General features: G+C 38.9%; 1 protein-coding gene across 1 annotated transcript in view; it reads left to right on the top strand.

Moving 5' to 3' along the window:
* NAALADL2 (N-acetylated alpha-linked acidic dipeptidase like 2) overlaps positions 1 to 25,119 on the top strand; it is a 507,372-nt gene that overhangs the window by 202,423 nt on the left and 279,830 nt on the right. Inside the window, exon 4 of the mRNA XM_052804208.1 lies at positions 7,523 to 8,024. Within this exon, the coding sequence (XP_052660168.1) occupies positions 7,531 to 8,024 (494 nt within the window). The 5' untranslated portion in view covers positions 7,523 to 7,530. The remainder of the gene's footprint in view (positions 1 to 7,522; positions 8,025 to 25,119) is intronic.

Genomic DNA, 25,119 nt, shown 5'->3' with positions numbered 1-25,119 from the left:
CATCTCCAGCTGGAGCCCTAGCTCTTCTATGGGAACAGAAGTTGTGCACAGGTCAGTCACACGTGCAGGTTCTATAGAGGAAACCTCTGTCTGTAAATCTATTCTTTTTAAAACCAGATTTGAAATTTCGTCTCTTTTTAAATTGCCTTCTCTCATGTATGCTCATTTATATATCTGAGATCATTCTGCTTGGAGATGACATGTCCTAAAGTGTCCAAGTTGCTTAAGAGCTGGCTTTCTTGTAGACGGGATGTGAAAGCAACTTATTGTCTGCAATCTACATTTTTACCGAAACTTGGTCTTGGGTCCTGAGCGTGTCTCACGCTTGCAGGTCTGCTGCCTGTTGTGTCCTTTTATCAGGGGGTAGATCCCTTCAGGGTTTAAACTGAAATTGCAGGGCTGACTCATGTCCATCTCATTTTTGGACTAGACTAAGGCTAGATAATCTTGTATCCCAACTGCTCCTGAGTCATCAGTTTGGGTTTTGGGTGTTGTTTTTTTTTTTTTTTTCCCCACAGCAGAATGTGTTAATATTTTCATTGCTAGATTCTGGCAATGATTGTTAAAAAGCAGGAATGGAGTCTACGTTCACATTGAGGCCAGATTCCTGTTTGTAGCTCATCCATAAAAGTGACCTTTTGGGGTTTTTTGTTTTGGTTTGGTTTTGTTTTGTTTAAAAAAGACATGGTTGAAATCATGTAGTATTTTGTAATATTGTTTTGCACCTTTTGAAGTATAGTAGGCTCCCATTAGCACAGTTTCTTAGAGTGTAGTAGCTTGCAAGTGTACAGTTTGCAAATTTTTAAAGTTAAAATCACTTATTTTTTTTACAATAATTTAAATGTGATTGACTGTAATTAACGAGAAAAAAAGAGATTGGGGGGGAGGGGGGGGGGGTCAAAGTGAATTGTGCCCAAATCAAAGACTGGCAATGTAAAAATTTCCAAAGCAGAAATGAGTCATATAAAATTAACTTTTTTAAGAATTGCTAGGGCCTGTTATTGCAGCTATTGCTGTCAGCATTTTCAAGTTAAACACCATTTACAATAATTTTATTTCACATCAAATTCAACTATAAGCTTAAATGCAAATGCCCCAATAATAGGTTTTGTCTTGGTAAAGCTTTATGTTTTATTTCTTTCAGAGGCAATTATAATGTCTGGGGAAATGTAATGCAAAATATATTATTGATGAAACCTTGAATTTGGAAAAAATACATATGCAGGCAAACTGAATATTAGGTTAGTATACAGGCAGTTGGTATGAGGAGAGATGGGAAAATGCAAAGATTAACGTGTTCAAAGAGCAGTTTTGGGTGGGTTTTCGCGGGAAGAGGTGGTTGCTGCTGACCATCCCAAATCCCACTGGGCGTGAGGGGCAGAGGAGTTCAACAGCTGGCTTCAGCCAGGATCCAGCGGTGGCTGCGGTTTAAACCAAACTATGGCAAGGACCGGCAGAAACACACGGCGAAAAGGTCTTTTGCAGGAAACGTATTCTTATGTTTTACAACCGCATCCCTTCTGAATGCGTTTTGTTTGCCGTAATTGTATCGTGTCTCCAAGTCCCTGAAATCCAAAGCAGGGATAAGAACTCCAGTGCTTTTTTTCTGAGGGACCCTTGGTGTCAGGTAGGCTTTCCCCCCCATCAGCTATCGTGATTCCCTGGGGAAGCCAAGGAAGAGACGCTGCAGCCGAGTGGCAGCTCCATTAGCAGGGAAAGGAGGAGCGAGGGGCTTTGGGACGGCGGTGGGGAGGGACAGCGTTGCTCTGGAGGAGCAGAGCCTGGTGTGCTGGGGATGGGGTTGGACAGGAGCTCAGGCAGGGGTGTGGGAAGGTAAATGGCAGGGAGGTGGTTGGGGCAGGAGAGGCTAGGTGGTGGGGCTGTGACCTAGTGCAGATGAACAAAGAGGTAGGATGTCATTTCTTCCCCTTATACCTAGTTTAAGAAATACACAACACATACCTCGTAGCGCTGGGAGTCCTGTTTCTCCATCTACTTTTTTGCTTTTAGAAACATTACAATGCTATCCAACGCCCTTCCCAAGGAGAACAGTGGGATCTGAGTGTTGAGCCTAAAGGAAAGATGAGTGATTAATTCATGGACTAAAGAACCGGTGTGTGTGGGGCTTCTCCCACCTTGTTTGAGACCTGTTGTTCTGATGTTTGCAAGTGAGTACGGTAAAGACTGAGCAGCTAGAAAACTGAGCTGTTACCCACCCAAACTGGAGGGACAAGCTGTTCTGAAACTGGAAGCAAAGCAAAGTCAGCAGCCCAGCACATACCACAAGAAGTGCATAGGCTCTGTAACAGAGTCATTTATAGTGATCTGATTACGCTGCAGTTTTAATAAACCTCCTAGGTAGGCTATGCATATATCACTGATGCTGTTAGCTACTATAAGTTCAGTAAATATTTCTGAGTTTTGTTTCAGGCAAATAGGTGTTTGCAAACTAAGCATGTCTGAGGATGGAAAAGATCTATGTTACTAATACATGCCCAGCGTATTAGAGACCAGCTGGGTCTGCCTCATTGTTATGGGATAGTTGTCTGCTTGGTGAGAAGGAGCTTCCTAGCAATTCTTCTTGTTCTGAGCCCCAGGCCTTCAAAGGTTCTGAAAAGGCAGCAGGCAAATACATACGTGTGTACCTATGCACACCTGGATGGCCCAGGATATTCTAGCTCAAGCAACTGACGCATTTGATCACTGCTTTGACAGGCAAGTTAACTCTCGCTTCCAACCAGACTTCACTGTGTGCAAGTCTTATCAATCGAGGTGCATTTTATAGACCCTGTTCTTGTCATGTAGTCGTCCTTTGTGTTAATATTAATGGTATCCTGGTCCGCATGGCTGTCTGTGATATAATAAAATTGGTGAGAGATTTTGAAGAAGTTAAATATTCTACATCGCTCACATATGCCAAAAAGTACTTTTTAGTGTTAAGTGAAGATACAAGTTGGACTCAACTTACCTGTGTTCTACACACCTTCATTCTCAAGTCTGATCTCTCTGTTCTGTCTTCTGCTACAACACTGCACGTTCTTCCAGATTGTGTTTGTCTTGAGTCAGCTAGTGAAATGTGAACAACTGGAAAGTTTTGTCATTTGTTTTTATATGACGGTTGTGCGGAGTGACAAGGAGCTTAATTGTCCTACTGTAACTGAACTGGTTGCCAAGTCCATATCCCAAACGTGAGGGAAGGGAAAAATCATTACTGCAGAAAATTAAGGAAGTGATGACGGAAATATCACATTATTCTTTGAATTACAGTGTAATGTAATGCCGCTGTTGACAAAGGCATCATAATCTCTTCTGCAAAGAACTTTTGTCAGGTATTTATAACCCTGAAGAAGTTTGTCTAGGCTTGAAACTTGGCATCATCTCATCTAACAAAGTACTAAATTGTTGTCATATACACTTTAAAGACTTGTATGTGTGGTGGGTGTTGATTTCCATGATAAGTACAGCTATTTGCCCTTCAAACAGGTGACAATATCTGCTTTGGGGGTTTGCCTAGACACAAAAAGATTACAAGGACTTAAAGCAAAAGTACTCTGTATAGAAGATACCGAGAAGAAAATAAAAATTAAAGAACCTTTAAAAATGAGATTAGCCAACAACCCTGGATTTCTGGTTTTATGGCTATACAAAGAGGCCGCGATGCCTCCAGTGCAATTTCTGGGTAAAACCTGCCTTTTCAGTAATGAACACTAAGTGGCCCAAGAAGGCGTTTGCTATGGGCAGCGTGTTAACACTTGCCACTCTTTCTTCTGTGAATGAGCCTGCTAATCGTCTCAGCTATTTATGAACTGGATTTAACAACTACAGCGCCAGTCACAAAGAATTAACTGTTATATATATTCATAGTGGTCTTCCCTTGTAGGTTTCATAAAATGTTTGTATAAGCTGACCTTTCTGTTGTGGAGGTATTAGAGAGTGGCAGTGATGCAGATGCAACGCCTTTCATGTAGTCCCTATTATATAGTTTTCAAAGGCTTCATTGATAAGGGATTCAAGCAGGAAAGCTATCACAAAAAAAGTTTCTGATTGTTTCATAACAAGATGTACCCATCAGAAGCATTATTTTTAAGATGAAAGAACAGGTAGATAGTTTTGAAATGGGCTCATTAAGGCAATAATGATCCGATAAAGCTGACTCTCCTGATTTCTTGTGTACAGTCAATTGAAAGGATATTTAGTATTGAACTGATAGCTCCCTATAAACATTCTCCCCACAAATAAATGGAAGTATAGAAATGCACATCAACTTTATTGGTCGTCAGCTTGCCTCTGTCCAGTATTGCGGAGTTTATGATCCTCTTTGCTGTCCCTATAGAATGGCTTTAAAGCTCACTCAGTGCACATTCAGACTTCTGGCATTTTGCAGTTGCTCTTTTATCTTTATAATAAAACATGTATTTAACAACAATTAAACGTTGAAACAGCTTGCTGGCAGATGGGATGGATTTTCTATCTCCTGAAGTTTTCGAAAGTGTCTTTCAAAAATGTGTTCATTTTATGGTCTGTTACAGAGAAGACTGAACTAGAGTATCATAGTGTTTTTTCTTGACTTTGTAGTTTATCCATATTTCTATTGTCTATTTTTTTTTTGTTATTCTCCATGTAGTGTTTATCCCTCTAATTCCTACCTAAAATTACATTTGATACATAATCTTTAAGTCACGCCTACTTCCTTAACCAGCCAAATACTAAACAGAACTGGTAATATAGATTACCTGGTACAAATGACTTGTGCCTTGAGAACCCCTTCCTAAAATCGCTGTTGGCATGGTTAAATATGTGGGCCCTAATCTCAGGTACTTCGTGGTAACTTGTGTTGTGTTCTTACACTCAAATAATGAACTTAGCAATAATAGTAGAAAAAGTGAAGATGTTAACTGTGGCTACTCTTGCATTCTTTGCATTCTAACTAAAGTGAAGGACACGTGTTGCTAAGAAGATCCCATACTCCAAAGACTGGTCTCAAATATAAAACTGAATTGAATATTGATTTTTATTTTAGTTTGTTTAGTTGTTTGGTTTTTTTTCCTGGAGTGAGGTAACTGGTTTTGGTGCTTTGTCTCAAAATTGAATTGCTGAGATACTAAGCTGTGGAATGTGGTTGCTACTCATCTGCGGTAACAACCATTTGAAGAAATTTCATAGGAATTTTTATTATGCGCTTATGTGTACATTTAAATAACCTTTATTAATACAGTCCATTGAACAATAACATACGTTTTTAAAATGACATAGAGAAAACTTAACTACCACAGATATGCAATGATCAACGTTTATAAACTCAGCAAGATGAATATTTGCTGTGCAACTGCATCTGAAAAACTGCCTTAATTCCTGTTCTATGGGTAATACTGTAGTAATCTGGTAAGGGTTTATTTATTTGGCTAAAGCAGTTTGTTAAATGACTGTAGTAATTCTAGAGTCAAAATTATGTATTTATGGAATACAGTAGTGATTTGTTTTGCTTTTAAAGGACAAAACACTTGCCTTTAATTTCTAATAAAAAGCAGTATGAAATGGAGTCGGAAAGATGAGGTTGTTGGGCAGCTGTTATTATCTAGTAGTGACCTCTGTCATTGATGGTTTGCAAATTAATCCCTCCACCAAGAGGAGGAGATAGAGTGAAAGGGCAGATAAACAATTTGAAAATTAGTTAGCTCAAATTTCCAGAGGATATTAATAGAGTCACTTGATGTCCAGTTGGTGCTTGGTAAGAAGCTTAGCTCACCAGGGATCGGTTCTGGGGCTGACATTATTTAAATATCTTCCTTAACAACCTGGACGAGGAGACAGCATGCTCCCTTGAGATATCTCGAGGTGATGCACAACGGCAGGGGAAGAGGTTGACCTGCTGGATTGTAGCGCTGCAGTTCAGAGGGACCTTCACAAACCTGAGGGCTGCGCTAACAGAAAGTCTGTAAAGTTCAGCCAGAACGGCTTTGCAGGCTAAGCTATTTGTTGACTCAACTGGAATTTAGAGACTTAATATTTGTTACCATTATTTAAATCAATAATGCAGATTTTCATGCTAATTTAAGGTGCTTTAGTTTAGCTCGTGCTGAAGTCTGTTGCTTCCACTACATATAGAAGAATTTGGACTGCAGGTGGTGAATTGGTTTGCCAAGTGTGTACAATAGCTACACTTGAAATGTATACCTCAAGTATGGGCTTTCTTGACTGTTCCTAGACTGCCTGACGCTTACAGGCGAGGGATATTTATATGACTGTACAAGGAAATAGGATCTGTAAATTGGTATTGTATAGAGCAGGATAGTCTTTTAGTGGACAATGGGCTGTTTCATTATATTAATGCTTTCTAACAGTTTGCTCTCTTCAGAGAGCTTCAAAAAGCTAAATTCTACTTTGCCGTTAGAGTAGGTTCATCTATTATGTGGTCTCAATAATGCTATCTGGAGGTAAGTCTTAGAGAAAGAAAATGCCTTAAAATGTAAAAATGGAGGGATAATGTACTGTTGTAGGTGTCAGTCCAATATCCATCATTGTGAGAGGTTTAATATCTTTATCTTCATTTTATTCTAATTGATGAGTGAGTCTGATGTTTGAAAAGCCCTACATTACAGATGCTTATGTGATGGAACAGCTATTGTCAAAGTGTGGAGGAAAACGGCACCCTATTGTTGCAGTCTGTTAAAAATGATTTGTTGAAAATTGACTTTGAATGTTTGTATTGGAGGTCAGAGTTCCCTTTAGAGGGCTCGTACTTCCATAGAAATATCTTGAAGTGCCACAGATATGCCTTGCTATTAAAGGAATGATTTTGATATAAATACTTACCTGGCAGTGCTTTTGATTCATTAAAATGGGAAAAATAAGTGGAGCAAAACAGCTGGGACAATTTCTGAGTAAATTCATCAGTCATTCAGGAACTATGCATTTAAAATACCTATAAATAATAGAATGCTCCATCTAAATGGAAGCTTTTTATTGATGTGTAAGTACAGTGTCACCCTGAAATTTCTTTTTTAACTTGTCATTTCCTTGTGTTTAGAATCAGATCAGCCAAGTTATATTATTTCTACTTTTTCAACTTTATTTTAACAGCGTTATTTCGTATGGTGTGTGAAATGAAATTGATACACACAGTTCTTAAGCTTTAAAATTACTTTCAGGTAATAAATAATTGTTTTGGAAACTCTGTGCCTTCACTCAATTTTTTTTAATATTATCTTGGGGACTGACAAAATAATAGGATAACTTTTGTGTTTTGCCATTGGCACTTGTAAATTCCCTTTATTCATATACTTACAATATATTACATTCCCTTAAATAGCTTCTTTCCCCTCTGACGGTGTTCATGGAACTGCTGATCTCCTACAGAAGAAGACAGGACGGTGGAAACAGGGAGAGTGAAATACTGAGAACCCCTTTTTTGCTTTTTATTGTATATGTTTAGTTCTCCTAGGTTTACAAAGAATAAATAAATTGTTTATGTATACATAAGGAAACAAACACTTAGGGTTTTTTTTAAATTTTGTTTTAATAGATAAAAAGATGGCTTATCACAAAGTGAATGCAGACCAGAGAGCTCAGGGGCACTCTCCGTACCTTGATAACGATGAGCTTCAAGCCACAGCGCTGGAACTGGAATGGGACATGGAAAAAGAGCTGGAGGAGCCTGGCTTTGACCATTTCCGACTGGATGGTGCGATCCAGCATCACCTGGGAAACTCCCAGAGCCCTGACCTTGATCTCGAGCCCATCCAGCCTTCATCTTCTCCAAAGGGAAGATTCCAGCGCCTTCAGGAAGACCCTGACTATGTCTCACACTATACAAGACAGGCACCAAAGAGCAACCGCTGCAGTTTTTTTCAGATACTGAAAGTATTTTGCACTGCTTTGATTTTATTTATTTTTGGAATTGTGATAGGATATTACGCACGCAAGAAATGCCCTTCTTCCCCAACATCTCAAGAACCGAATAACCCTCATATCTACCATGAAATTCTCAAGGAAATCAAAGCTGAAAATATTCAACAGATTTACAGGTATGTACCTTGACATCTTTTTGTCTAAATACTAGGAGCCAATGTTAAGACCTTTTGGGTTTTCTTTTATGTGGAATCTTATTTACAAGCCTTGACTTTTTCTTCGTGTTCAGTTCTCTCATGATGCTTGGGAAGCTTTCATAAACGTATATGAAACTAGAGTAATTTTTAACAGTGTGGATTTGTGTTAATCCTTATAGTTTTTGCTTTAATGATGTTCTATTGCTAAATATATTAATATTAGCTTTAATGTATTTCAATTGAAAAATATAGATAATTCAAAGTGAATAGAAATACAGACGATAGACTAACTGTCCTAGATCCAGTCGATTGTCAGATAACATTGTTGAAAAGCAAGATTTTAGATGGCGTTTTGTAACATTTGGTGCTTTAAGAAATCCCTATGTAGTCTCTGGCAAATAAGTGAATCCTGGCTTTTATTTTTCAATCTATACAGTGAAGTAAACCTTTAGTCTGCATGGGTTTGTGATGGAAAAATTGACCTCTGAAATTATTATTTTTTTTTTCTGTAGTACCTGTTTTATGAATATAAAATGTTGTAGAATATCTACTGACTGGGTTTGATTTTAATTTTTTTTCCCATGTGGAATCTTTTCACTGCTTTGAGAGTTTATATTACACGTTCGTATCAGAGTATAATCACTCTTCTGTAGCAGTGAATGTGGAAGAAACTAGGTTTTCCTGCCAACTTTTGAAAGTTATTTCTGTATGAGGGGGGAGATGAGCTTATTTCTGGCTTCTGGAACTGCAAGTTCCTTTTTCATGATAAAGGAAGCGCATTGCAGATTTTTTGATCAGTACCAGTTCAGCAGCAGCAGACCTTAACATACCTGAGGTTAGAAAGGACTGATGTCATGGACATCCAAAGAGTTGTTCTTGCGTAGATCAGAAATACGTTGAAAGTAACCACGGAATTCTTCTAACATAATTTGTCTTTTATTATATTTGCTAAATCAAGCCTAAAATCCTGAAGCAGTTAGTGCCATGTTTTGAGCCAACACTGTTACTAAAGTCAAGGGAAAAAAATAGATGTGAAGGATTTCGTGTCAGTTTTCACGTCATGAACTGTCTCTACTTTATACAAATTTAATTATTTTCATAATGGGAAAGGGTATAGGTGATGAAAAATGTTGATTCTGAATGGTAAAAAATAAACGTCTTTTCAGAGTAAATTGAACAGAGTTCTGTCATTAGGCTTGGTCATGAACAAAGTACTGCAATAAGCTAAGCCCTACTGATTGGATATTACACAAATCACAGCAAATTGCAGAGAAGTCTGTCAGTCTCAGGATAATACTCCAAAACTTTGTGTTTGGGGACTGGGAATTGCTTGCTATTTTATTATTTCAAAGGGTGTTTAAAACCCTTCCTTTTCAAACTCTTCTTCACTTTTCAAACTATTTCAGCTAGCTATTAGGTTATTAGTGAGAATCTGGACTTTAGGTAAAATGAAGTATATGAATACTTTGGAACTTAAAAAACTTACGTAGTCGCTATCCTTTAACTAACATAATTCTTAGCATTTGGTAATTTTTTTCTACGTAATAGCATGTTTTCAACAAATGTGGTCAAGCATTAATTCAGCTACCTATTGATTCTGTATATAAATATATAACCAGTGCTTTTAGTATACCACATTATCCAAAAGATTTTTCTTCACCCAACTTTTTGATCTGAGACATTCTTTATCCCATGTTGTGTTAAGTTGCTTTCCCTCAACATCTGTTTGGCAAGAGTCAGAGTTACTGCAATGAAACCTGCGTATATGTAGTCCCACAAATATAGAGCACGCAACATATGTTGCTTGGGAAAAAAAAGGCCCAAACCTGACAAAATCAATATATGTTATTGTAAGACTTCTTTCAATATAATGTACTTTGAGTTACTAGGAATAAGTGGCAGCTGCTTAGCTTGCAATTTCTAAATGTTACTGAGAATGACATTAATTTAATTTCCTTAGCTTACTACTTCGATCAGACTCAGTAATGGTGAGGGATTTTGCTAACAGTCCTGATAAGGGACTTAGGAGAAAAAAAATATGTATAAAAAACAGAGCAGTGCCAATCATATCGCCCAAGCAGACATCACCTTAGTGTGCTTGGAGGTCTGGAGTGGGAGCTTCCTATTGGGATGAAATCTGCTGTGGTCAGGTGAAGCTTTGAGGATTGGGACCCTCTGGGCTTCTGAAGAGGTTGCAGAGGTGCACCAGGGAACTTGTGTTGATTTTGTTGGGATTTGGACCGGATTCTGTGCGAGTCGAATGAAGCCTCTCTACCAATCTGTGTTAGGAATGAAGAATCATGTAGGATAACAGCGGTTTGTCTGCTCGGGTTGCTGAAATGGGGGATGCAGGTGTTCCTGTCCAGCTTCTCCATTGGAGGCTCTTGGTGAGAGCTTGTGTGTCGCTCTTCTGTCAATCCCATACTGGCTGTCTACATCAGCCAGGTCTGTGTTAAGTATTTTTCCCAGCAGACATACTAGAAAAGATTAGGTAAGAAAAGTAATTGTGCTGGCTTGCATTCCTTCAACTTTGCACCTTGCTTCCCATGAAATGTCAATGCTACAGAAATTCAGTGCAGTTTAGCACGGTTGTAATTACTGGCCTTGGTCAAGTTGCCTAATTAATGATACAGCCTAAGTAAAGATTATCTCTGTAAGCCTTTTTGAACATCTCCCCTCACCCCCTGTAGGGAAGCGCTTACAGTTTTGACGATAAAAAGTAGAAATCATTTTACTCCTGATGTTTCAGAGGTTTCAAGAGGACTTAAGTTGTCCAAGGTGCCTGAAAAGGGAGAAGGCAGTCACCACAAAAAAATGAAGACTTTTCCTTACCCTGCACGATGCATTTTACATGCTGACAAAAATTAGGATAAATATTGTTAATAGTATTCAATCAGTAAATCTAGCATTTTCGGAGTGTGAAAACTAACTTTGCTCAGAGAAGCAACCTGTTCCATAGTACGAGCAGAGTCAGAACTGGTAAAACCAGACATAATTCTGCAAACATCACTGAGCTGATAGGAATCTAGTAGTAGTAGATCTCTTTGTGCCATGAATATGACTTCTTTTTGGTTTTATTTTGGAAGATATATGAAAAGGTTTTAGTTCATGTTTGGTGTAACTTAGCTCCCACAAGCCTTCAGGGTGAATATGAAAAGGGGATAAATCCCACATCCAAAAGAGATCAAATAGAATTCGAGATACAGAATACCTTGGGCGCTGTTTAAAATTATATTTGTAACCAGCAGAACTTACTAGGGCAACACAGGTGGACAAACCTGGTAAAATTTGTAGGCTGAAAGTAGGCTATCTCCTGCGACAGCTAGGTTGAGACTCCATGGCAAGACTGAGTTGTCGGAGCCGTTTTAGAGTGTGTCAAGAGGGCATAGCTGGAGAGTAGTCATCTGTGCTTTGAGTCCGCGGTCTTGCTCCCTGAGGAATGTGTCTGCAGCTGCGAAATATAATCGTTAGAATAGGAAAAGTCCTGTTTTCAAAAGTGATGAATGCATTTAGATGTGGAAGTCTCTAAAGTTTATAATAAATGCTTAAGGTCATAAGAGGCAGACTTTCAAAAATACAGAAACACCCAACGATTTTGCTAAGCACACTGTTGAATTCTCAAAAGTAAACGAGCCCAATTTTCAATGAAAACTGACTTTTTAAAGCTACTTCTTAAAACGGGATTCAGATTTCTAATACCACTTAAGTGCTTTTGAAAATGCAGCTGTTTTTTCCTTCTTGCTGTGTGAAAAAAGGGGGTTGCTAAAGAAGTGTATCTTTATCCTGTTGCTGTGCATCTACCAGATGCAGATTAGCTATCCAATGGTCATTACCACATAATTGAATTATTTGCAGCAGATTTGTGTTTATAATGAGTGGATTGATTATTTGTTTTGTTTTGGTTTTTTATGTTTTTTTTCTCCTCCTTCCCCAAATTAAAGATGAGTGTGCCATTTGTGCTGTGTAGTGTCCCCTCTGCCTCTTGGGTGATTTGTTTCTTGCCCTACCTTCAGGAAGAAGACAAGGGAAAAAATCTGAGATGCCCTGGTCTGGAGTTAGAGGGAGCGTTGTCACTGACTTCAAGGTTACTGTCACTAGCTGCCAAGATTTTGGTCATCATATATGTTGCTAAGCTTTTATATTTTAGAAGGGTAAACATTTGAGTTTTGTGCAAACTGAACTTTGGTGAGTGTTTTCACTTAAGGTTTGAGTTGAATGTTATTAACGAAATCTAAAGGGACAAGGCAATGAAAGCATAGAAAGTAGCAGAAATAGTCTCGTCAAAGACCCCTAAGATTATAATAACTACTGCTATCCAGTTTGGCATTTTTTTCTTAAAGAAAATATTTTGTGTTGCATTTTTAACAGTGCCGAGCATTTCAACAGGGGAAATACAAAAGGTGGTATTTTTATTTTATATGAAATTATTTTAATTTTGTTGCTCCAAAACCAGATAAAAATGAAACAATCCTAATTTGTTTGGAAATTGCGGGGCTATGATAATTTTTTTAGGAATTTGTAATTTTGGCGTTGACTCTTGTAAATCAAGCCGATAAACAAAGATTCACGTCGAATAATAAGGGTAAAGAAAAATGGACATTTGTGTTGATGTCAATGATAACTCTAGCTATACCTTTTTTGTCAGATTAGTTAATTCTCTCAAACATTATTTTTAAAATTCTTATAGCCTTATTCTGCTTTACTCTGTAATTCCTTTCAACAGTCATACATCCTGGTTACTGTCAGATTCACAGTCCTCTTGGATACATTTTTCCATGATTAAGACTGGGTTGGGGGCCAGAGATGGAAGAGTCTTTGCTTTGCTCTTCATCCAGTCTAGAGCAGCTCCTATATTTCAACTCTGCTTTTCATCCTGTATAGTCTGACTCAAACGCTTTCTTCACTATCATTTTTTTTTTCCCCCTCGAGCAATAGGGAGGTTTAAATCCCTTCGTAATACATCTAGTTGTAACTAACTGTCCTTTGGAGGCATATCTGTTCCTTCTTCCAGCTGGCAATATCGCCTGCAGAATCTCCCAAATCCATCTCTAGCAAGAATTGATTTGTCACTGGTGCCTGATGCCATCCATAACTTAAGCTTAATTCTTCAAAGGGCTTTGGGAGAGTAGGCAGCAGCAGCTCTCCTATGCGGTCATGGCCAAAGAAACAAAAGTGCCTACGCAGTGAGAAAAGGAGTTTACTTGTTTTTTCTGAAAGTGAACTGAGATACTTCCATACCCAAGTGTTTCTTGTCCCTGATCGGTTATAATCAGTACTGCTAAAACCTTGGAGCTTCAAACCTTTTTATCAGGTAAAACCTGCGAAACACAGACCTGACGAGCAAAGAGAGCCTAGAACTTCTTGGAAAATTTCAGTTCTCGAGATTTGGACTGAATTAAATTTACAGGCTGCTGCTTGGCAAAATTGCCTTTGCTGTCCCAGGAATGAGAAATTATGGCAGGAGCAGAGCCTCTCCTTCTAAAGGAAGGGTATGAGGAGAGAAAGGAGGGCTCTGGTGACTGCTTCGCTTAGGAAAGACCCATTTTGTCCCTACTGCTGTTAACAGCTACTGTTAATTAATAGCTACGTACTGACATCTACGTGGCTGATGGTAGCAGTCTGCTGGCCTAGACCGCTGCTCACTTGTGATCTGAGCGGTTGTCTTTGTGTCCCCTGTACACAAGAAAATTCTGGTTTTTTTGTAATGCCAGCAGTTGAAAAATGCATTGCAAAAAGCAAATCTCAGTGGGAAGTCATCCTCTTCTTTCCTGTATATCAGTCTCAGATATCTATTGTATTGCCATAGAAGTATTAAAGTATATGCAAGTATTAAATGTATTTAGACTGAGTATGAAGTCCTTCCTGCTACATCGTCAGAAATGGATGTTGGTATGTTCCTGGGTAACTGGGAGCTAAGCGAGCTCTCTAGATTTATTTCATTCCCACACTCTGTGTAATCACTTGGGATTCTCTTTATTCACATGATAATTTTGAATGTGTATTTATAAGTACAAAGCCCCTTTTGAAAGGAGATAAGAGTAATGGCAAACTAGTGAAAGTTCCCACTTATCCTCCTGGTAGCTCCCCAGGGAAGAATGGCTCTGAGAGCATGAGGAGGTGTCTTTTGTGGAAGAAAGATGCCCTGTGTGACCTGAGCGGTATCTGTGGAACAGTGACTTGATAAATTTAGGCTCCAGATACCCACTTATGTCAAACACGATTTTTTTTTTTTTCTTTTTTAACCAAAAAAGAAATGATATCTGTACTTCAGAGGTGTTAATAGAAAGGCTTGTCTGGTTTATAGTTTTCTTTGGTTTCATTCAATTTGCCCCCCCCCTTTTTTTTCTTTTTAATAAGTTGCCAAATATAGCTCTTTCATTTGTTTTTCTATAGATGAAAGAAGGAAGCATTATATTGATACAATGCTTGACAAGGAAGTGTAACTTTGTTACTGTTAGGGTCAGTTACAGCATATGCTTATAAAATTCCTCTTCCTTTTTGAAAAATGTCTTAGCTTATGGTTTCCTTAACACTGAAGGGGACATGTTTCATGTTTCAAGTCCACTGTGTGGTTCACCGAGAACAATTTTTTCTCTCGGTTGATTATGTTTTTTAATGGTAACCATATAAATAAATTGATTTTTAGATGTTTGATTTGGGAAATCATTTACAGTAAAGTCTGATTTTTTGTATTATAGCTGTGTCCTTTGTAAACAAAGTACACAGCGTTGCCTTAAAATATTTTTTCTAAGCAATACACTGCTGTGATAATGAATTAGATCCAATAAGCTCTATTATGCCACATCAGCATAATAATTAGAGTCCCTTGATAAATTTCCTTATCTGTCACAGCCCATAAGAATGGCTTCTGTCTTACTGCTCCTTTGTCAAAACCAACATACAGTTCTGTGCTAGGGAAAATAGAAAAATCACAGTTGGGCCAACTTACCAGTTCAGAAACTCTTTAAAGACAAAAAATGTATTTTAGTTTGTCTTTGAGATGTAAGAAAGTAAAAGAGAGATTTCCAAACCTCTGAGACCTTCTCTCAAAAGAAGAGAAGCAGGAGGATTTGTGTGGTTTATGTGATGTCCTGGGTGGACATCATATGTCATCAGTGTGAAAACTGAGAATGAGGCTTTTGAGTATTTTCTTATAAACGTATCATTCCAGGAGGTGTATTTTGTGGAAAAGCAAAATGTATAGATAAGCTAATTGGGAATTTTTGAAGATCACCCCCCCCTCCCCCCCCCCCCTTAAATCTGCCAGGTTTTGTGGTACAGTGTCTGTTTCAGTGCAACATTCCTAGGCTCAGGGTGGCATTTTGAGAGGGGTAGATGGGGGACAGCTCAGTACTGCTGAGAGGTTACACAGCATGTAGGGGACTGAGGGTCACAGACCTGTTCTGCAGTAGGTGGAACAGGACCTGGCACCTGATCTTCTCCCATTGCAGTGCTTTCCTACGTGACATCTCCGTGTTGGTACAGGGCATCACATTTCTAAAAAAAAGTAACACTAGTTTTTGACAGGCTCCAGAGTATAAATGAATTTTGCTCTGATCACTTATTTTTGGATTGTGTAATCCTACTTATTTTAAAATTAAAGATTACCTTGCGGTAATTGCCTCAAACTCGTCGTAGCAGAACTGTGGTTCGGGTTTAGAGAGAGAACCAATTTCCATGGCCATTACCTATCTACCTCTTTACCATGACTGCTGAAAAGTGTGGGGCAATTTAGTCCCAATTAGAATAGCAATTCTGAATGGTGACAAGTACTGCTTTTCTTAATAGATGATGAAATGAGCTGGGTCAGCATAGATGAGAGAGTAATTTGCTTTTTAAAGGTCTGGCATACCTTGCTCCCGCCTGCTTGGGGTAACAGAGAGATCAGGGAGGGACTGATGATACCTCGAATTTTCCTGTTTGCTGGGCTACCCCAGGACATCTTGCTCTCCCCTTTGCCTGGGGCTGTTCGGAAGGCTTAAATTTTCAGGGGATTGTTTCTGTTTCAGCATGACAGACTGGAACAGATGGTGAAACAAGTATGGATTTTTAAAATCCATACCTCTTAAAAAACTTTTGGTGAGTGGTAGGCCCTGTACTTGACTTTACCTGAAAAAGAGAAATACTTAACTAGACATTTCTGAGCGATTCTGACATTAATGCTGGCTGAAAGGCAGTATTTAGAGGCAACAGACTTATTTACATTGCCATCTATCAGTTTTATAGATGTAAGCAAACCATATTTCTTCTAACAGAAAGAATCTGAGGGGAAAAAAAGCACACGGCCTGCCGACACGACAACCAGTTTTCATTTTCGGCCAATTGCTTCCAATGCGAAAGTACCAGAGGATACAGAAATTGGACAAAGTTGACCTTCACTGTCCAGTCCTCGCAACTCGACACAAGGAGAATCAGCAATTTTGGCTAGCGGTCCTAGGCACGTACCTATGAAGATACTGAAAAACCAACCTTCGAGAACAAAACCCCTTAACAATTTAATTAGTGGCACTAGATACGTCGACTATCTACTAATTACCTGAACAACTGCAAGAGTTTGCTCCTGCTGAGTTAACTGTATTGGCTCTCAACTTCTCAGCGATACAGCGTGCTCAGAGGGTGGCTGTTTTCTCTGAGGAGATTGTGGCACAGGGCATTGCAAAGAGTTCTCTTGTAAAATTTCTTAAGCACCAAACACTCGCAAATTCCTGTTTAGGATGCATCTCATCAGCAGAGTGTAAAACTGAAGTCTATTGGTACTCTTGAGATACGGCGTTAGAGTGCTGTAATTCCATGGTATGCTCTGCAACAATTAGCAATTAGTTTCCTGCCTGTACACATAAATCAAATTAACAAAGCCTCGAGGGGAAAGAGTTTTCTCAGCCCTCTTTGGTGGTGCTTTGACATCCAGTTCCCTACAGTCAGCACCTATGACAGCTATTTACTAGAAGCCTGCTAATAAGTCAGACTGTTACCAAATTTACTGGGAGCAGCAGGACTGCAATTCGTTGTGCAGTATTAAGTTACTGTTCATACAGCGTTCGTAACTGAAGGCTACTAAGGAGCATTGCTAGGAATCGATCAGAGATAATGAAATTGATATTGCCTGAATAATAATCAATTTTAATAGGAGTCTTCTACAGTAGTCTTGCATTAAGGGGCTTCTATTCTCAGTCCAATCCTCTTTGAAAGCTGATGAGTTTCTGAAGTGTAGTAGCTGCCACACTGAAACAAATAGGAAATGTATTGAGAAGCTGGGGCTTTTCCCAGTAATATTGGAACTTGCACAGTGTTAGACTTTTCAAAAATTAAACAAGTTGGTTGGCTTGTTTTGAATTTCTAGAGTACTGTTTATGGACAAGAAGTTAAATAATGCAGGAGGTCTGTGTGTATGTCTGATTTTTCTCAGTCTCAGTAACGGGTAGTCTTTAAACATGCAAGAAGTCTCATCCTTCGTATAAGCTGATGTTTCCCTTGGACACATATAATTGACACAAATTTACATGCCTATGGATTGACAGATGAATTAGTTCCTGTCCAAGTTAAAATACTGACTTACACTCAACTTATTTTATGAGTATTTTTTCAGGGGTGAAAAGGTTGAAATATTCCAGCTAGATGGAATTTTCTCTATCTGTTATTTTTTTCTTTTAGTAAAATATAAAAGTGGAAAAGCAAACTGAAATGTCACTATCAAATCGAAGTGTTCAAATGGCTCAGAAGTAAAATTGTTTGGAAATCTTGTGTCTTGGAAATGTCAGGATGTTTATTCCTAGTTGGGGAATTTTGTGTGTGTGTTGACGTTTCCTGCCAAAGCAGTGTCTGGTCCTCAACCAACTTAATGTCTTTGTTTATCTTTTGTGAAAGTTGGTTACTTAACAGAATGGAGAAGATAACATTAACCGAAGTGAGCAGATAACATTTGAAGGTTTTGTTAATTTTATCTTTTTTAATAGGTGTTCAAACTTCATTAGCCAGCGGGCTAATTAAGTGGGTTGTGTGAGGCTTAAGTGAAAAGGTCACTATTACTGTGGGGGTTAGGATCCCATCAAAGATTGACTTCTCTCCAGCAAATTTCAGAAAGCTCTTCAGAGCAGAGTTTGTATGAATTGTAGTATTTTTGCTGAGATCTGGATCTAGAGAAAGGAAATAATTTGGGATACCCTTCCTTTGAAAGTTAGGGCGTGGCTGAAGACTGGTGCAGTAATCTTCCTAAATAATACAGAACTGACCAAACGACCAAAGTTTTGAAGTATGCTGCCTTGACTCAACTGTCCAATACTTGTGTTATGCTCTAGGCAATAATGCATTTTGCTTCTGCTCAAGTGGCGGACTGGAGCCTGTAGACTGGAGAAGCCCAGGACTTCTCCAAAACGTGAAGCGGGGGGACAGTGGGAAGAAGGATTGATAGTTTAAAATGGATAAGGAGTCATGAAACTGTCAGTATGCCTTTGATGGAAATTGTTTTCTTTGTTCCAACAGGGCAACTGTGATTTAGCAGAGAGCTCACATATTTACAGTTATGATTGTGGCCGACGCAGGAACACGTTCCCAGCGGTTCTGGAATCTGTTTCCTGTCGAAGGCTACGTGAGCCAAGGCTGATGCAGTGCAGACTGAGACCATTCAATTATTTAAATAGCTGGCTGAATGCTATTTGTGAGCAAAAGGTGGTGGCTCTGGGAAGTTGTTTGTTTCACGGCCATTTGTTAGTAATAGTAATTGAATGCTTTTATTTTTAATAAATGCCAACCTGGGTGATGGGCCCTGTGATGTGCATTATTAAATAAATAGACAAGCTTAGAAAAAGGCCATACGGTCGTGAATAAAGTTTCTGTTCCCTGTCAACTATTTAGGGAACAAAGCAAGAAACTGAATTATTCATGATATGTTTAGCGCAAGGCAAATGGACCCGCCGCTGTGTTGCTAGCAGTGCAAATAGTGACTTAAAAAATACAAATGGTTTTCTTCTCTATTATCATGCTTGTTTTTCTTTGCTAATATTTCTAGAAACTATTTAAGAAAATTAAACCTTGTGACAGAAAAGAGTTAAGTCTGCATAGTTCCTCAGAATCCTAGCACAGACCCTGTGGGGGATTTTGTTTCTAAATTATTCAGCCTATGTGCTAAAAAGACAGATAAGACTGTGTTTTGGAAGTTAATACAGGTATTCCTTTTCTTCTTATGGAAAACTTTTTTTTCTTAATTGAAATAAGTTTTGTAAAGACTGTTTCCTATAGACAGAAATACATATATAGCTGTCTATTCATTTATATATGGGGGTTTGTGCATATGTGAGTACATGGATCTAATTTTGCATAGTAGCTGAAGTTTTCTCATTTACACTACACTTCTCAAAGCTGTCATATATTCTAGTGCTCAGGGCCAGAAGTACTTCTTGTATTCACAGTTCCTTTGAAACTGTAAGAACTCAAAATACTATGATGACTGTGTTATATATGCCCAGGGAGTTATTAAGCACAGAGTTCTGCACTTGGAGGATGGTCCTCAACTCCTAATAAAGTTACTTGTCTAGCATTTGATGCGAAATAAATATAGGTTGGGGGGCTTATTCATGTTGAAATAAGTATTGTATAAAATAAAAGATTAAGTTAGTCGATCACAGTGCAGAAATGTTTCCACGTGAAAATAGATACCTGGGCTGCTTCGTCTGGTGTGGGAAAAAAAATACAACAAAAACCAATGGCTGGAAGATCAAATTAAAAATAAAAGTATACAGCACAGATAAGGTGATGAATGGAACAAATTTCATTATTACTTTGTTATGTTGGATGGTCTTTAGCCAAACTGTGTTAACAGTTTTCAACAGAAGGCAAAATATATGTCTGTGGCATAGAAAAGGTGAGGAGAGATGATTTAGTGGTTTCTTTCTAATGTTTTTTCCAATCTCTGTGTTTCGTCTTTTCAAATATTTTATTGAAGCATACCAAGTTCAGTGAAATTTGTTACTTGTACAGAAAAGATCTTAGAGTGCAAGTTTGAAAACTAATAGTACTTTGGATGTGGAATGAGTTCCTCAGCAGGTAGCGCTGTTCTTTCTTTTTTCTAATCATAGTCTAAGGACAATATGAAAAATTTTCCTGCTTTCAGATACAAACCCAGAATATGGATCCCCTTTTTTGAATTCCTCAGAGGAATAGGAATTTTTCTGAAATAGGATTTTTTTAAAAAAACCCAAGAAAGTTAACTCTGAATTTTCGACCACATTTTAAAATTACACTTGGCATCTACGAACTGAGGGTTGGCGTATAGCCTGCACATTTTGGTGTCCGTACCTCCGAGTACCCAGAGCAGTAGATGACAGCCAGGGGAACACAAGAAGTGATTTCTACCTGTGTTCTGCAGCACTTGTAAAAACTCTTTTAAATGAACGACTGCGTGAATGCAGCATATACCCAGTCTTGTTACATTATGGGTCAAGTAAACTAACAAGTAAAGTAAGAAAAACCTTAAAAGCAGATAGAAAAGATTGCACTCTGCTCTATTGTCCTGAATGGCAGTGTGGCCCGATTCTGCTAACCGTCCCACTGCTTTCGCGTGGCTTTCTGGCAGAGGAGAAAGCGGTTCTTAAAATACACTTCAAAGGCTCAAGCCTGCGCTGTCGGCCTCTGCCTCTTGTCAGCTATGGTCAGATGAGATGGGATTCTGCAGTTCATCAATCGGCTTCTAAAAAAAGGCCATGATAACTTCATCTGACAGAGGATGCTAGCATTCAACTCCAACATTTTTGGAGTTATCGCTTCTTTTCCTTTATTATTGAGCTGTTTTAGCTAGGATGCCTGAGAGGGTTTGATGTTAATATTCTCTTTTGATTAAGAAAGCGAACTAGAACGGAGGATTTGGGCTGTTTGGTCGCAGGAGGCGAGGCGGAGCCGGGTGCTGTCGTGGGGCTGCTGGAAGGCATGCGGAGCTGTTTATAGCACTGCGAGGTGGTCGGGCTTTATCTGGGATTTGCAGCTCTCCGCTAGCAAAACTTTTTTTTTTTTTTTTTAAACAGGCTCTGTTAAAACAAGAATCATTTGGTATTATTTTAGAAATACAAAGCTAAATAAATTAAATCCGACTTTAGTCTTACGGATTTGGAAATTGGTTTTACATGCTTTCGTCACATCCTGGCTGGATTAATCTAACTCTATTTTTACAGTTTTGCCAGCGTTGCCGCTGCAGAAATTGTGTACAGATTGCAGCGGCAGCAATGATCAGCAGCTCCCCGAGGAAGAGCAAGGCTCGCAGAGGTTTAGGTCTCTCTTCTGTATCTCTCGTTTTCTCTTGACTTAGTATGTCTTGAAGTTAAAAAGGTCTCGCTGTTTGGGAAACAGTTAATTGGATCAGGATGAGTCATACCCAGAGTTAAACGCTGGCGGTACGACTGGATTCCTTCCCCTTAGTTAACGTAATTAAGACTGACATTAAAGATCAAATTATCCTATACCAAATTAGGGCCTCAGGTAAGTGGGAGACTCCTCAGGGGCGTTCCTGCCTGGCGAAGGAGGCTGTGGGGGCCCGCCGGAGCAGCCCTGTGGTGCCCTGGGGAGCAGGGCTGTCCTCTGAGGCCCAGGCTTCAAACTCCTGCTGCCCCGGCGCGCTCCTCTGGGGAAGGAGGCCCGCCGGCCGCGGGCAGGGAGCGAGCCGGGCCGCTGCCGCTTTTCTCCTCCCCGTCCCAGGCACAGGTGGGACACGGGCAGGAGGGGGATTACGGTGTTGACTTGCAAATGCGTGAAGAGCCGTCCCGGTGGCCTGGGGAGGTGCAGAGAGAGGTACGGGCTAAATACAGAGCGTAAGGGGCCCGGTCGGTACGTACGCGCTGCGGCTGGGGTTCGGAGCTCTGGAGCAGAGCCACGAGTTCGCTTTGCGGCAGGCTCCTCCCTGCCCCGGCTGGGCACGCTGCCTGCATGGCATCTTCAAAAACCGGCCGTTTCCCAGATTATTCTGGGGAGGTGTCAAGATTTTTCTAGCAGGATTGCGGGATTCTACGTACCGAATCTAAACGTCTTGCTGCTTGGCCGCCTTTCCTCAGTTACCCTTCCCCAACCACCTCAGGGAGATCCCTGGGTCCTTCCAGGACATCCCGGCTGAGCTGGGCACGCTCCTCCCGGCAAAAGGCGTGATGCCACCGGTGTCTTCTGGCTTCTTTCACGTATGTTTGGTTTCTCCAAAACAGCTGACTCTCTGAGATCTGGTCCCGTTTGCTTCATCTCCGATAAGAGCAGCTGACATTTCTGCAGCACCTTTCAGCATACAATAATAAATTTCTCTACACGCTTACTCAGAAATTATTTTATCCTCCGAAGAATTCAGGATGTTTGCGTTTGAAATGCGGTACTGAATAATCCAGTCTACCGGAAAAGAATTAACTTTAAGATTAGGTTATATACTGGATCTTTTGGTACATAAAGACATTTTAACGCCTTTTATTTATTGTGTGTTAAACACTGCTTGCTGGCTGCGTTATATTATGTGACTCTTAGTTCAGCAGAGAGAGAGAAAACAGACTTATCTAAAGATGAGTCTTAAGTATTTGTTATGTGCTGTTGTGCCACTCATGAAGAGTGACTTTGGGATGAGAATGGTGATATTCCACCAGTAATTTGAGACACATTACCTCGAAGGAAAAGTTGTTACTTTTTCTGGAATGAGGGGAAAGTAATTTTATACAGAGAAAGATGGTAATAATTGTCATAAGGCTTACTGTAGTCGTACGCTAAATAGTTTCCTAGTTTCTTATGCCAGACTATGATACAGCATGTAAATTGTGCCTCATAAAAACAGTAAAAAGATAACTTCAAAGAAAAAGCGTGACCTCAGCAAGAATGACAGGGCAGCTATTCCAGAAGCAACAAAAGCATATCATAGTACTGTCTATTTGTAATGCTTTAAATAGATGACTTGATAGTAATGGAAAATTAGTGTTCTTTTCTAGATTTACCTCCAGCTAGAAGATGTATCTTTATGCTTTTTTGTATTGCAGACAACGTATTAGCTTCTCTTTCAATTGCAAATGCTATTAAAGTTTGCCAGAAAAGGTCTTATTTTTCTTTGCCCCCACCGATGTTTCAAATCACGGAAGCATTAGAATGTATTCAAGATTTGTTCATTATTGTTATAGCCGAGAGGGAGATAATCGATCTCTGTTAGCATATTTTTGAGACCATATTTAAATTGCCCTGGGAATATTTGAGAGTACATAGTAAAATCAAATGATTTTTACTTACAGTATTATTTGAGCACTAACTTTGAGAGAGACCATATTCTACTAGATATGGAAAATTAAAATGAGTATTTGCTTACAGGTAATTATATGACTCTGAGTGTATGTAATGGAGGAAAGCTCCGTGGAGAAGTCCTTATTTGATCTTGAAGGCAATGTAATAAAGTTTGCAGTTACTTTTCCCTGCTTACCAGAAGAATTTCAGACTGACTGGAAATACTATATTTTACCAGCCTTGAATACATGGAAACATTAAAGTGCAGCTTCACAAAATAGCGCTCTCTATATAGTTGAAAGTTTGAATTTTCACAGGAGGCTTAATTATTTAGGGAAAATGAAGATTGGATGAAGACGAGAAAGGCTCCTTGATAGTATTTTACTTGCATTCCTTTCAGAATGTGTATTCTATGATAGTGTTTTGATTTCATCAGATTAATTATGTTTATTTGATTTGTCCTTTAAAAAAAAAAAAATCTAAACAAAAGACAGGCATGAATTATTACGTGAGCATTACTACGCACTGGGAATCAGAAGAGTGTGAGTTCATGCTGTTTAGACCCTTCTTTAAAGAAATAATAAAATATTTTAGTTTAAATTCCTTTTTCCCTGAATATTGTGTAGAATTTTTCTCATCATCTTGTATCATCAGATTTGAGGGGAAGGGAGTAGTCGACTAAATATGGATTCAGCCATAGCTGTTTTTTAAATTACTATGGTTCTAGTTATAGATAGAAAGAACTTTAAAAACATAATAAAAATGAATTATGAATTAAAATGAATTGTAAGTATCATTTTAAGCAATATACTGAAGATCATTAAAATGGAGCTGTGGTTCTGAGAGGAGTAGAAAGCCACATGATGAACTCAGGCAAATGATACTCTTTTTAAATTCTCCTGAAATATTTTCCCTTGGTTTTGCCACTGAAAGGTAGCCCCCCCGTAGTTTGCAGCTACCTTGGAGATGGTCTAAATATATAACTAAGTAGCATGAATTTAACTTAGTCCTCTTTCAAAATAGATTTAAGCATTTGTTCTTGATTCCAATTTCAGGTTTCCTAGTATGCACTTAGTTTCCTGAATTTCCCAGAGTTGTTCTGAATTTACAATCATATACCTGAGTTCAGAGTCTTTTATTTAAATCTTAATTATTTATGGTTAACAGAGTGACCATTTTAATATTTTTCTTTTTGTTAGGTGAGATGTCTAGCATGTCTTGGTGCACCTGAGCAAGATGGAGTAACACACTGGGATTTATTTTTTTTACCTAAAAAAAAAAAAAAAAATAGCCATGACTATACATAATTTTGAGATGGGTCCCAGGAAGATCAAACTAGGTTGCTTTATAACATTGATATGCACTTGTTTTTTGAAATCTTTTGAAAGAAATACTTCTGTGCATAGAAGGACCAAAATAACTTAAGACCATGAGACCATGGATTTTCAAAATCTGGTTTATCAGGTATGTAGGCTGGAAACTCTTTGGGTTGGTGAATGCTTTTAGTAGCTGTATAGACAGTGGCCCATGTTCTGGAGCCTTGAACTCAAATTCCACTGTTTTGAGCCAGTAAAATGCCAATAAACAGTAGTAACACTGCCTTTGTTTTCCTAAAATTAATGCCTGCATGCGTAGCTTATGCTACTTAAATTTTGAATACGCACTTAGCCATAATTGTATAAAATGAGAAAATTGTAAGCACAGAATTGGAGAGAGAGAGGGTGAAGCTACTGCTGCTAATGAGACCTTAATTGTTGAAGTTCAAGTTAAAGGCTGAATATTCAGAATTGTATCAGAGACTGTAAACCCCCTAACACTTACTGCTTATGGCATTTAAAAATGATTGGGCACTTCA

This window comes from Harpia harpyja, chromosome 12 (assembly GCF_026419915.1).
Source record: "Harpia harpyja isolate bHarHar1 chromosome 12, bHarHar1 primary haplotype, whole genome shotgun sequence".
NCBI classification, from domain to species: Eukaryota; Metazoa; Chordata; class Aves; order Accipitriformes; family Accipitridae; genus Harpia; species Harpia harpyja.
This window is presented reverse-complemented; position numbering and strand designations above follow the sequence as displayed.